The sequence below is a fragment of the Chinchilla lanigera genome, unplaced genomic scaffold (assembly GCF_000276665.1).
Source record: "Chinchilla lanigera isolate Chin_1 unplaced genomic scaffold, ChiLan1.0 scaffold00022, whole genome shotgun sequence".
Classification (NCBI taxonomy): Eukaryota; Metazoa; Chordata; class Mammalia; order Rodentia; family Chinchillidae; genus Chinchilla; species Chinchilla lanigera.
The window spans coordinates 2,912,020-2,924,005 of NW_004955423.1; the positions used below are offsets into that span (position 1 = coordinate 2,912,020).

Consider the following 11,986-nt stretch of genomic DNA (forward strand, 5'->3'; position numbering starts at 1 on the left):
AAAAAAAAAAAAAAAAAAAAAAATCTAATCAAATGAATACATACAAGTATTTTTAAAAGCTTAATTACAGGTACTATCTTAGTATTATATCTCCCGTTGGACGAAGGAGTACATTTCTGAACAGTATGATAGCAGTTCTTAAAAAAAAATAAAAGGCAGAACCTTTCCATCTTTTCCTTGTTTAATCTGTATTTGTGCATTTGTATAGGGTCTTTTGACAGAAGTTTTTGCGGTGGACTGCTGATCCAGCTCCTTAGATGCAGGGCCACTCAATGAGATCTTGTTTCCAATGATTATGTGAGACTTGTTTTGTGAACAACTTTCTTGCTCAGCTTCAGACTGGACCAATTTGAGAAGTTCTATTTTTGTATCATGGGTTCCTTGGGCCAAACCAAAATCTACCAAGGCATACCTAGGAAACAAAATTAATCTTTATTTTGAACAATTAAAACTTAGTAACACTGTAATATTTGCAAATAAATTTTAATCTTCTTACCGTATTCAATGTAATCTATTAGATAGTAGCAATATTTTATTTTCAACTTATAATACCTTTATGGACATAATAACCCCCCAAAATATACATATAATCAGAACTCTGGTGTAGAAAAAGGAAATTAGCTATCATAGCACATAATTCCCTGATTTACAAAAACAAAAAAATGAAGCCCAGAGATCAGACACATGTGTAAGGTCAAAAAGAACTGAATTCTTTCCAATTTTCTTTTAGCAAAGTGCTATTTCCGTTGAATCTCATTACATCTAACAATGCACATTATTAATGCAATTTTATATTCTTCATGCATTTCTTTCCCCCAATCACAACAAAAATTTTAAACAAAATTAATTTGTACAAAGTTGTTGCAGAGTGTTCCCATAAAACAAATATGCAAATGTAAGTATTTTCTAGGAATTCTTCATACTTACTTTTTTAGGCGTCTATTATATAAAAAGTTACTGGGCTTAACATCACGGTGAACAATACCAAACTGATGAATGCGTTTCAAAGCTTTGAAAAGATTAAACATATATTCCCGTACTTCTTGAAAGGAAAGAGAATTCAAAATGTCCTAAAATAAAGTTATGAATGAGGTCATAAAATTTTTTCAATCAAATATTTAGCTAATTAAAATTTAAGAAATATTAAAACCTACCAAAAAAGACTCATGCTCCAGATATGGCATAGCAATAACCACATGATCATTTTTCCTAAAGCAGTATTTAACTCCCATGACATTGTCTTGCCCCCTAGTGGAAAAACGCACAATGAACTTTAGAGGAAAGGTCAAATGAACTACAACTTTATACTGTATTTTTTAAAAAAGTGTAATTTTAGCAATTCATACATACTGCTAGAAAATTGAATTAAAATCATCATGTAAGATAGTGTAAACATTTAACTGACTTGAATAAAACATAAGGTTTTAAGTAAAAAGTAGTAATAGTTACAAGTTACTAAAATAATTCAAATATGAGACAATTATAGTTTTAACTGGGAAGTGGCAGAATGAAAAAGATGTACAAGACAGAGTTAACAGACTTAGTAGCAGATTCAGTAAGGGTATAAATGAATTTTTAAAATAACAGTAACACTTACTAAATACTCACTATATACCAGGCTCTGATCTAAGGACCTCATATCTATTAACAAACTTCACCTTTACAGCGCTGACTTGGTGCAGGAATGCTTTTTTACTTGCAAAAAATGTGGTTTACACACAGAAGCACTTGGCAAAATTGTGTGTTTGTTTGCAAACTCTGCAAAGGGGACAAACACAACCATGGCCATCTTTCCCAAAATCATGAACAGTTAGTGAACCAAGGTACCACTGTACAACAGTCATCAAAGGAAAGTGCTGTTACTCTTTCCCCCTTTTTTTAACAGAGAAGGAAAACGAAGGTCGAGGAGTTTAAGGAACTTCCTTCCCCAGATCACCAAACTAGTAAGTCCTGAAGCCATCTCTGAATCCTAGCAGTGTGCTCCAGACTAATGCTCTTGCTTACTACGCTACCCTGCTTCATAAAAGTTGAGAACAAAGGGGAAAGTTGACTGCCATGATTTGGAGCCTGAGTAAACAATGTGGGTATGAAGAATCAACATCAGGTAAAGAAGTATCTAAAACAAAGAGCTTATCATTTTGATAGATACAAGGAGATATGACAGCAGAAGTCAAGTAAGAAATTAATGAGAGCACAGGGCTTACAAAGAAGTGATATCTAACGCTGTGAAGATGAATATCAAGAAAATTGAGCCTCAGAATAAAGTCTCTAAATTGGACCATAAAATAAGGAAGGGACAACAAAAAGGAGTTGGAGGAAGGGATTATCAAACATGATAAAAAGAACAGAGGGAAAGCTTTTAGTTTTACAATGAAGAATTAAGTAGTAATTTTTTACAGCAAAATAAAGATGCAAATGAAGAGGGACAATAGTTAAGGAAGGAAAACAGGACAGAATGGAAGCAGAGCACAAAAACAATTTGCCTCATTGCACTGTAAGATCATATGAAGACATTCTGAGCAGGTATCCTTTTAAAATTCAAAGAAAAAGAAAGTGGTAAATGGATGTAAAGTTGTATAGAAAAGAAGAAATGATCTTAATTAGGGAACTAGAATGTATGTAATCATGTCTTAGAGAGGCCAGCTCATCTTCTTGTCTTTTATAACAGAGAGGAGTGAAAGAAATAAGCTCATTTATTCATTCAATAAATATTTAGGAGGCACTGGTGTTTGCTAGACACAATGTAAAAGCATAAATTCAGCAGTGCATTAAAATTAACACAGTTTCTGTCCTTTTTTTCTGAGGAGTTTATTATTTAGTGGACAATACAGATAAACAAGGTAACAATGACAGATTGTTACGACTTGTGTCTAGAAATCCCCCAAAGCCTCATGCAGTTATAGGGAGGGGTTTTTCAGAGGTGGCTGGATCTAGAAATCAGTCCACTGATTGGTTTGGCAACACCCTAATGCTGCTAGCCAAGACAGAGTATGAAGGGGACAGAAAGAAGCTGCTAAGGTCCCTTGCTTGCTCTCACCTGCCCGCTTGCCATGAACTATTTCTCCTCTGTGATGACGCTCTGCCATGCTACCCTGCCTTGGAGTTAGCTGCCTATAGTGTTATGGTTTGTGTCTAGACGTTCCCTCAAAGCCTCATGCAGTCATAATTTTTTGGGAGGTGGCTGTAGAGTGTGTGATTGATTTGTAGTTCAGTGCTGGGATTAAGGCTGGTTGATTGCTGAATCAGTCTACTAACTGGATTGCCACCTCCCTAATCCCGGTAGACTAAATACAAGATAAGAGACAGAAAAAGGCTTGTCTCATGTTCTCTTGCTTGCTTGCTTTTGCTGTCTTCCCTGCCATGAAATGTCTCCCCTCCGCCATGTGCCACCTTGCCTTGGAGCCAGTCAGTTATGGACTGAAATCTCCACAAACTGTGAGCTAAATAAACCCTCCTCCTTAGGTGTTGTGTATTTTATCTCAGCAATGAAAATAGTACCTAAGACACATAGACTGAAATCTCTACAAAATGTGAGCCAAATAAACCTCTCCTCCTTTAACTTTGGGAGTTGGGTATTTTGTTTCAGCAGTGAGAAAAGTAAGACACAGATTATGGTACGGGTTTTGAAAGTAATCAAAAGGTATGTGACAATTTTTTTAAAACCTGAGTCCAATTTAATTCATAGAAGACTTTTTGAAGCAGTGCCACTCTTGCTTTTATCAAAATGATAAGGAGTTACCATGTGAAAACTAGCAGAAATCTTCCTGAAGGGGGGAGTTTGAACAGTGACCCTGAGAAAGAAAGCTCTTCAGACAAATTAGAGAAGCTAAAGAAATCAGAACACAGGGGAGTGGGAAGACTGGCAGGAGATAAGGTTGAGTTTTATTTTTATTTATTTTTTTTAGTACAGGGGATTGAATTCAGGGAGTGCTGAGCTATACTTCCCTGCACCCTTTTAAATTTTTTAGCAGGGTGTCACTAAGTGATCAAGCTGGTCTTGACCTTACAATCACCCTTCCTCAGCCTTCTGAGCAGCTGATTAGGAGTGTGCCATCATACTCAGGAAGGGTGGATCCTATTTTCATGGTTTGGACAAATTAATATTGTTAAAATGTTGATACTATTCTAAATCTACACATTCAATGCAATCCGTAGCAAAATACCAATGACATTCTCCACAGAACAAGAAAAAACAATCCTAAAATTCTTATGAAAACAAAATAGCCAAAGCAATCTTGAGCAAAAAGAACAAATCTAGAGGCATCAGAATATCTGGCCTGAAAATATACTATAATGCTATTCAGAAAATAAGACAGAGTGGTGCTGATACAGCACCTGACTCATAACCAATAAGACAGAAGAGGGAACCCAGCAATAAATCCACACATCCACAGTCAATTGATCTTCAACAAAATGGACTCTAGAGAAAGGACATACAAACTTTGGGGTAAAATACACTCTGGAGAAAGGACAGTCTCTTCAATAAATGGTGCGGAAAAACTGGACTCTACACACAGCAGAAAATATACAAAAACAAACTCAAATTAGATTAAGTGCAGGCAATGAAAGTAAAAACAGACAAATGAGATTATATATATCTAACTATGAAGACTGAAGAGGCAATCTGAAGAGTGGAATAAAATATTTGCAAACTATTAATCCAACAAGGAATTAGGTTCCATAAATACATGTATGAAACTCAGAAAACAGCAGAAGAAACTAAATACTGATTAGAAACAGGCAAACAGGCCGGGGATATAGTTCAGTGGTGTAGCACCTGCCTGGCAAATGCAAGGTCCTGAGTTCAATTCCTGGCACACACACACACACACACACACACACACACACACACAAAGGCAAAAGTCTGAATAGACATTTGTTTTTATTTTTTCTGGTACTGGGAATCGAACTCATGACATTGCGCTTGCCAGGCAGGCGCTGTGCCGCTGAGCTAAATCCCCAGATCCCTGAACAGACATTTCTCAAAAGAAGATAATGATACACAAGTGGCCAACAACATATGAAAAATGTTCAACATTCTCAATCAGGGAAACACAAATCAAAACCCCAAGAAAATACCGTTTAACTCCAGTCAAAATAGCTATAATCAAAAATAAAAGAAATAACAAATGCTGGTGAGATATGAAGAAAGGCAGAACCCGTACACAGTCATGATCAGAACCTAAATTAGTATGGAAAACAACAGTCATATTCCTCAAAAAACACTAAAATAGAACTACCACATAATTCAGTAATCCTATTACGGGACACATATCCAAAGGAAATGAAATCTGTGTATCAAAATCATACTTGTACTCTCAAATGTATTGCAGCAGTATTTGTATTAGCCAAAATTTGGAATTAACCAAGGTGTCCAACAGGTAAATGGATAAAGAAAATGTGATACATTAACCAATGGAATATTATTTGGTCATGAAAAATGAAACATTGGGTCTGGGGATTTAGCTCAGCGGTAAAAGCACCTGCCTGGCAAGTGCAAGGTCGTGAGTTCAGTTCCTGGTACCGGAGAAAAACAAAACAAAACAAAACAAAACAAACAAAAAAATGAAACACTGTCCTTTGCAGTAACATGGATGGAACTAGAAGACATTAAGTTAAGTGAAATAAGCCAGGCACAGAAAGACAAATACCTCATGCTTCCCTCATATATGAATGTCAATAAAATTGATCTCATAAAAGTATATAGAAGATACTGATTGCTAGAGGCTAGGAATGTTAGGGAACAGGCAAGATGGAGGCTGGTTAACAATTATCAAATACAGCTGGACAGGAGAAAAAGCCCTAGGATCCCAGAGCACAGAAAGGTGACTATAGTTTATAACAATTTATAAAGAACGAGGAGAACTGTGAAGACTCCCAACACAAAAAAAATGATAAATGTTTAAGGAGTTGGAAATGCTATTTACCCTGATTTGGTCATTACACACTGTATACATGCATCAAGTCATCACAGGTACCCTATAAATAATTATTCTGTGTCAATTAGTGCTTGCTTTGGCGGCACATATACTTTAAAAAGTCAATTATGTTAAATTATGGCTACAGTCATGGCTGACTCTACAGTATAACAAAATCAGTTTCAGTCTAGCCAGAAGAAAGCAGCGCAGTGAGTACGTAGTGAAAAGAAAGCATGGAAATGAAAATAGTACATAGAGATAACTTTTTAGAAGTTTGGCAGTAAAAGGGGACAAAGAAGTAACAGAGAAACTGGAAGAAGAAAGATAATTCAGAAAGACAATACATCATGTCTTTATGCTGAAAGGAACTTAGCAGAGAGAAAATGAGAATGAATAACCAAATAATTCTGTTGTCTAAAAAAAAATGAGCTAAGGCTGTCAATAGTTATGGAGATGTTGAAATTGAGTTCCCCACATATAAAAAAAATGCAGGCCATGGAAGCCAGGTTTGTGATTTGGCAGGAAGGTTACAGAAAAAGTGACACAGGAACAGAAAAATCAAGCTGGGTCTCAAGGGAAATGCCCTCTAAAAAAATTAATATAAATTCACTACCGCAAGGTTAGCGGCAAAGTGCTAACAAAATGCAAACAACTGAGAATTACACTTAGTTTATATACAATCTGATCATTCCTATTAGGGATCTACCTTAAAATGTTATACGGTATATGTAGACAGTTCAATTAAAATATCTTTAAATCGCCTACCCAGCCACTGTGAGACACTGAAGTTCAGCTGCAATTCTTACAGGATGGCTTGTTGGAATTAAATGTTTGAGAGCAATTTTTTCTTCAAGGCCTACTTGTAACTGTGCTGTGGCCAAATAGACTGAGCTGAAAGTGCCTATAAAATAATTTAGAATTTTCAATATTTCACTTTTAAAGTTTTTAATGAAACAATGCTAAAACAGAACAAACTACTTTAATAGTATAATAGATTAAGATAGAAATGTTCATTTTACTGTAAATATTTATTATTTATACTTTCCTTCTTTCCAGGGGAGAAAAGTGTTACAATAATTTATAGTATTCTCATAGTCTTAATAGTTTTAAAAGTGAGATCAAGAAATAATGAAAATATAAGTGAAAAAACTCATAAAGATAATAAAAGTATATCCCCAAATTACCTTCTCCAATTTTGTCCTTAATTTTAAACACACTACCAAGTTGTGGCACAGCTTCATAAAGTTTCTCAATGTCTTTTTTAATACCTATCAAGGGAACAAAAATTTACAGTTACAGCCAATAAGATATATTTTACAGTTTCTAAAGTTAAAAAAATTCAATGCAATAAATTCTAACACAAGTAAGCATAAGTAAAAATGTTTTATTAAAAGTTACAAGAATAATTAAAACCTCATCAAGGTGCTTTGATTCATACTTCCTATATTAATAAAGATGACAGTCCCAGAATTACACATACAAAATACCTACTACACTGGAATTATACAGTAATACTAACTCTACTATTATTGCATATTTAGTTTTTAAAATGAGGAAGCTAAAATTTAAAAAGTAACTAAAGCTGGATATGGTGGTCCTGGCTTGTAGTCCCAGCTATTTAGGAGGCTGAGGCAGGATTACTTGAACCCAGGAGTTCAAGACCACCCTGGGCAACACAATGACACTCTATCTCTTAAAAACAAAAACACAAAAAACTAAACATAAAACAAACAAAACCCAAAATAAAAATGAAAAGCAAATAAATTTATGCTGTGGTCACTAGATGGCATAATAAGGATACAATGCAATGTTCCTCAAAACTACTTTCTTCTTCAAATATACAGAATCTTGACATCTGGAAAAGTATTATGCATTGAACGTTCACAGTTCTCCCAAGAGTAGGACTACTAAAGCTCTGAGCATGTAAAAAATATTTTAAAAGCTTTATCCCAATTAATAGTAGCATCTTCTATCTTGGACAGCAGAAAAATTGCTACTTTTAAATAAATTGAAACTCTATGAAAATATATATGGTTTAAATAAGTACAGGCAATAATATAAACTCTAATAACAACTGGATACAAGAAGAGGTTACCAAAATCTGGAGAGTTTATCAATAATATCTAAGTCACATATAAGCTACTTGAAGTTACCGTAATACTCTGCATAGTGTAACAGTTTAAGACATTTTTAAAACACTTTCACATGCATTGTCTTCTCAGATCTTCATAACAGCACTGTGACTGGCAGAAAAGGAGTTAAAATCCTTATTTTTCCAGACATGGATACCCTATTCAGAGAAGTTAAATCACTTGCCCAGTTTCACAGAGGTATAAGTGAGGTCTATGAAGTTATTCATTCAACAGGTTTTATAAATGCTTGACCATGTGTATATTTGAAAAATTTAAAAAACAGGTGCAGCTACTATTCTCTACGATTTAGTCTAGTAAAGGAAACAGACATTATTACTCCTAATACAATGGTAACTGTTAGCAAGGAATGCATATAGTACTAGCTAGAAGAGACACAGAGTTGGGGAGGATAAATGCTTCTGAAGGTGCCAGGAAGCCTTCAGATGACAAGAATGAAAAGATGACAAGATGAAAAGAAAAGGCACAGAAGAGTCGGGAAAAGGAAGGAGGGGACATAAGAAAATATAATGTAGCTGAGGAAGGGAAAAGCAGAACACAAGTGAAAGCTATGGAAAGTTACTAAGCACAAAAATGACAAGTAAACATGGACTGGAAGGGAAGGAAGAACATGAAGAGCTGGAGACCAAATAACAGGCTAGGATCTAGTCTTTCCCAAAGCAAAGGGCTTTGCTATACATCTATTACACTACTTTATATCCTTGCATTAAGTCTTTTTTTTTTTTAATTTTAAAGATAAAAGGAGGGAAACATTAACAGACATACAACATTTTACAACATATCACAAGCACAATACAGACAATACAGAGTTACAAACAAAGTGGTAGGGAATTAACAGTGGTGGTTGTATTACATATTGATACCTTCAAAGTGGCTTTTCATGAAAACAGATATAGACACCTTGCATTAAGTCTTTCATTCAAATATTTCAAGCACCTACTATGTGTTGGACCCTGTATGGTTTTGGGAATGCAAAGATATGTAAAAAATCCCGCTGTCTGATCAAACACAGAACTTCAATAAGGAATAAAGCTGATGAGGTCCAGGCACATAACTGTCTCATGATCTAGTCTATTTACTTTTTCAATTAGATCAAGAGACAGTTATGTGCCTGGACCTCATCAGCTTTATTCTTTATTGAAGTTATGTTTTTGATATAACTGTAGCTTTTATTACGGGTCATATAATAAAAGAACCATATGGGTAATGTTTCAGCATGTTTTATATATTATCACAGGCATTATTTATAATGTTGTCCAATGCTGGGTTATGTGAATGGCTACAAAACTTTCAAAACTGAAAATAAAATTCAACTCTATTTCCCAGTGGATTTTCAGAATATTAGAACAGCACTGTCCTGAACAGCATGCTAAAATCAAAGCAGACTGATCCATTTACACACTCTAGTTAATAATGCACAACATGTATCACAAGCCAAACTAGAGACACAATAGAGTGCCAAACAATACAAGAATAATAACTACATTATTATACAGTGTGTCCAGTGACTAATAAGGGAAAGCTAAACAGTGAAAAATAGGTAATTGCAAGAAGAATGGAAGGGAAGAAAGGCAGCACCTATGAAACTGAATGAAACCGGTATTTTAAGGTTAATCTAGTAGCAGCGTTGTGAATGAAATGGAAACTGAAACAGAAGTACAAGGTAAAAGACTTGATTATAATTCAAGAACAAAAAGTGTATGAGAATCAATGAGGTAGAAAGGGAAAGTAAAGAAGCAACAGCATTCCAACAGTAAAAAGAAGGTAAGTTGGGTGACTGGATATAGGGAGCAAATACAAAGCGTAAGTCAAAAATTGAAAATTTTAAATGTAGTAACTGAAATAACAGTGGATTTCATCACCACAAAAAAGGGACACTGGGAAGTGTACTCAATTTGACCCCAAATGAGTTTAGTTTTATTCAGAAAGCAAAAGCATGTGATGTCATATTGTTTTAGGGTGGAGTTCAGGTCTTCTGTAGTGTACATAAAAAGTACAGATCATGAACAAGGTCATAACTAGGATCTTTAGGCGAAACATTAAATTTGCCTAGGACAAAGGTGGAAAAGATTTAGCTAACTTTTAAGGGAAAAGAAATTACAGTCAACTGGAATTCTTCTATTTACAAAATATTTATTAAATGCTCCCTATGTCCCAGGCCCTGTGACAGAGGAGGAATGAAGGTACACCTGTTAGTGTAGAAGATCTGGTATTAAATCATCTTCTCAACCCAAAGTCTGTGTTATGGTCAAACACTTGATGAATTACGCTTATAAACCATATTATCACGCCTTTTCGCAGCTACTAACATTTCATTGTCATTGAATTCTGCTTTTGAAATCTGAGGTTCTTCTAGTGTGTTTCTAAAACCACACTTAACGGAGTATGGCAAGGAGAGGTAAAAGAAGCTCTAGAAAAAGACAAATTCTACTTTGCCCATGAAAAAACTTGTGTTTTCCTAGCTACTAATACTTCGATATTAGCATCGTCATCTGTAAAATGAAGACTGGATTACAATCCTCTTAAAATGTAACCTCAATCTTTACATATCTGTAAAATGCTCCTTCTTATATAAACGTACAGTTCACCTTTTCAGTGTTATTTAAAGTAGTCGGAAACATAGAATGGCTACCTGTTCATCTTTAAAACTGTACAAGTTGGGAAGTAAACACATACCTGAAAGCTTAAAATTCTGCTCATATTTTTTTAAAGAATCATCAGCCTGAAAACGGTCGCACAGTGGAGAAAAAGCCATTGGCTCGTCCATCTGAATCCCCAAAGACGCCTCCAGCACAAAAAAACTGGGATGCAAAATGTCAAGAACGGGTTATGCACACAGGGGGAGCAAAGCAGCTGTCAAAATTAGAATACTGGAGAAGGTTAAGTTGAACCACTCCCTGAGCCAAGCACTACACAATGCCATGGCTCTCAGAAGTGCCAACATTTAAAAAGGCACCATATGCTCAAATCCCCAAAGAGAAGCTAGCCCGAAGGAACGCCATTTGAATTTCTTTCACCTTCCAGAAAAACCAGCAGAGGGCCACAGGGAGCATTTCCCAGCGGGGAAGCCTTTGCTGCAGCTGGCAGCAGTGAAAAGGGCCCGGGTCGGGGGCCATCGGAGCAGCGAGCCCGGGCACCTGCCAGCTGGAGGGCGTGGGGCGGGGAGGAAAAGGGGTGGTTTGCCCGGGGGAGAAAGCTGAGTATGGAAGTCACTGCCCACTGACTACCCAAAGAGCCAGGAGGCTCGAAGCCAGGAGACTCGTCCAAAGCCCCGCACAAACGCATGGAAAATACAGTTCCGGCCACGAGCGCGAGGCGGGAGAAGAGAAGGGAAACGAATGGTCCCCTTTCAGCGAGCGCGGGTCCTGAGTTCAGGAGAACCGGCCCTTCCGCCCGCGGCCCGGAGCCCGAACGGGGTGCTTAGTGCGCAGGCGCGCGACTTTCCCGCCGGAGGTCGGAGGGATCTGCAGGGCAGGGAAGGCGAAAGGGATAAAACATTGCGACAAAACTGAGGTCTCGATTCAGAATTCGTTCCTAATACCTCACAATCCCGCGCCATGGAACGAACCGTCGGAAACTCACAGTTCAAGGGAGTACGACTTCCTTGGCTCCCCTGATGCCTGGGTCCCCGCCTCCAAGAGCGCCCCACCTAGCGACTCGGCCAAATGCGCCTGCGCAACGCTTCACGCCCCGGCAGTCTCGAGTTGCTCATGCGCGCTGGAAAGCCCTTGGCGCCACCAAATCAGCTCCAGGGCGCCTGCGCTAAGAGTTTGCGCCGCTTCCCAAGACAGGGACTGGTTAACAAGCAAGAACGGTTACAGAAGTAAAATATCTGGATAAGCAAGGCGTGGTGGCGCACGCCTGTAATCCCAGCATTTGGGAGGCTGAGGCAGGAGGATCGTTGCGAGTTCGAGGTCA

At 37.1% G+C, this 11,986-nt stretch overlaps 1 protein-coding gene across 2 annotated transcripts in view; it reads right to left on the bottom strand.

Moving 5' to 3' along the window:
* Cdc7 (cell division cycle 7) overlaps positions 1-11,724 on the bottom strand; it is a 21,392-nt gene extending 9,668 nt beyond the window's left edge. The window contains exons 1-7 of one of the 2 annotated variants that reach the window (XM_005385064.1): positions 11,651-11,724; positions 10,745-10,869; positions 7,103-7,186; positions 6,684-6,819; positions 1,155-1,248; positions 928-1,070; positions 163-412 (exon numbers count right to left, since the gene is read on the bottom strand). In XM_005385064.1, the coding sequence (XP_005385121.1) occupies positions 163-412; positions 928-1,070; positions 1,155-1,248; positions 6,684-6,819; positions 7,103-7,186; positions 10,745-10,835 (798 nt within the window). In that variant the 5' untranslated portion in view covers positions 10,836-10,869; positions 11,651-11,724. Of the gene's footprint in view, positions 1-162; positions 413-927; positions 1,071-1,154; positions 1,249-6,683; positions 6,820-7,102; positions 7,187-10,744; positions 10,870-11,609 lie in introns of both variants that reach the window. The other variant, XM_005385065.2, reaches the window with a different exon arrangement.
* Between the last annotated feature and the right edge of the window lie 262 nt (positions 11,725-11,986).